General features: G+C 63.3%; 1 protein-coding gene across 1 annotated transcript in view; it reads right to left on the reverse strand.

Annotated features, from left to right (window-relative positions):
* Micu2 (mitochondrial calcium uptake 2) overlaps positions 1-555 on the reverse strand; it is a 94,076-nt gene extending 93,521 nt beyond the window's left edge. Inside the window, exons 1-2 of the mRNA XM_013505450.1 lie at positions 541-555; positions 310-483 (exon numbers count right to left, since the gene is read on the reverse strand). Of these exons, the coding sequence (XP_013360904.1) occupies positions 310-483; positions 541-555 (189 nt within the window). The remainder of the gene's footprint in view (positions 1-309; positions 484-540) is intronic.
* Positions 556-757: the final 202 nt, after the last annotated feature.

The following is a 757-nucleotide window of genomic DNA, read 5'->3' on the forward strand; positions in this document are numbered from 1 at the left end:
GCCGCCATCTTTGCGGAAGTGCCGAGCGCAGCGCCCCGCCCCCTCTGCCCTCCCAAGACTGGAGCGCGGCCCGGCGGGCTGGCTCTCGCGAGATCTGGCGGCCGGGCGGGGCGGGGTCCGAGGAGAGAGCGGCTGGGTGGGGAGGAGCTGGGGAGGCGTCCCGCACACAGGTCTCTCTGGCGCACGAGGCTGGCCCGCGCCTGTGGCGAGCGAGCTCCGACCCAGCTGTGGGCCAGCGCGAGGAGAGGAAGCGAGGACCGCGGTTGGACGGTGAAGGGACCCCCGGACGCGCTCCGCAGGGTGACTCACGGGCGCCTCGGAGTGCCTGAGAGGGCGGGCGCTGCTGCGGGCCGCGCTGGCCCTGCCCCGCGTCGTCCCGTGGGCCTCGCCCCTCCTGCGTCCGCCGCCCCGCGGGCCCTGGCCGGTGGCGCCGAGAAAGTCTGCGCCTGCGCATCGCTCTGTTTGCCCGGAGCAGAAGTCCGTCTACACCGAGAAGTTATTAACAAAACTTTCCGTCGTCTACACCGAGAGGTTACTAACAAAACCTTCCGTCATTCGCGTAACCTGGACGCGCCCTTCCATAAGCCGTTCTAAGTAACGTCCATCCTGTAGACTGCTCCTGTTTTACAGAATGTGTGAGCTCTCCTTATCCCTCTTTGGCAGCGAGCAGAATTTTAACATTAATTAATAAAATCAGTTTATTCTTATTGTTCCGGGCACTGCCTATACGTATCCTCAGCACTTTTTATTATTATTA

This window comes from Chinchilla lanigera, unplaced genomic scaffold, assembly GCF_000276665.1.
Source record: "Chinchilla lanigera isolate Chin_1 unplaced genomic scaffold, ChiLan1.0 scaffold00096, whole genome shotgun sequence".
NCBI classification, from domain to species: domain Eukaryota; kingdom Metazoa; phylum Chordata; class Mammalia; order Rodentia; family Chinchillidae; genus Chinchilla; species Chinchilla lanigera.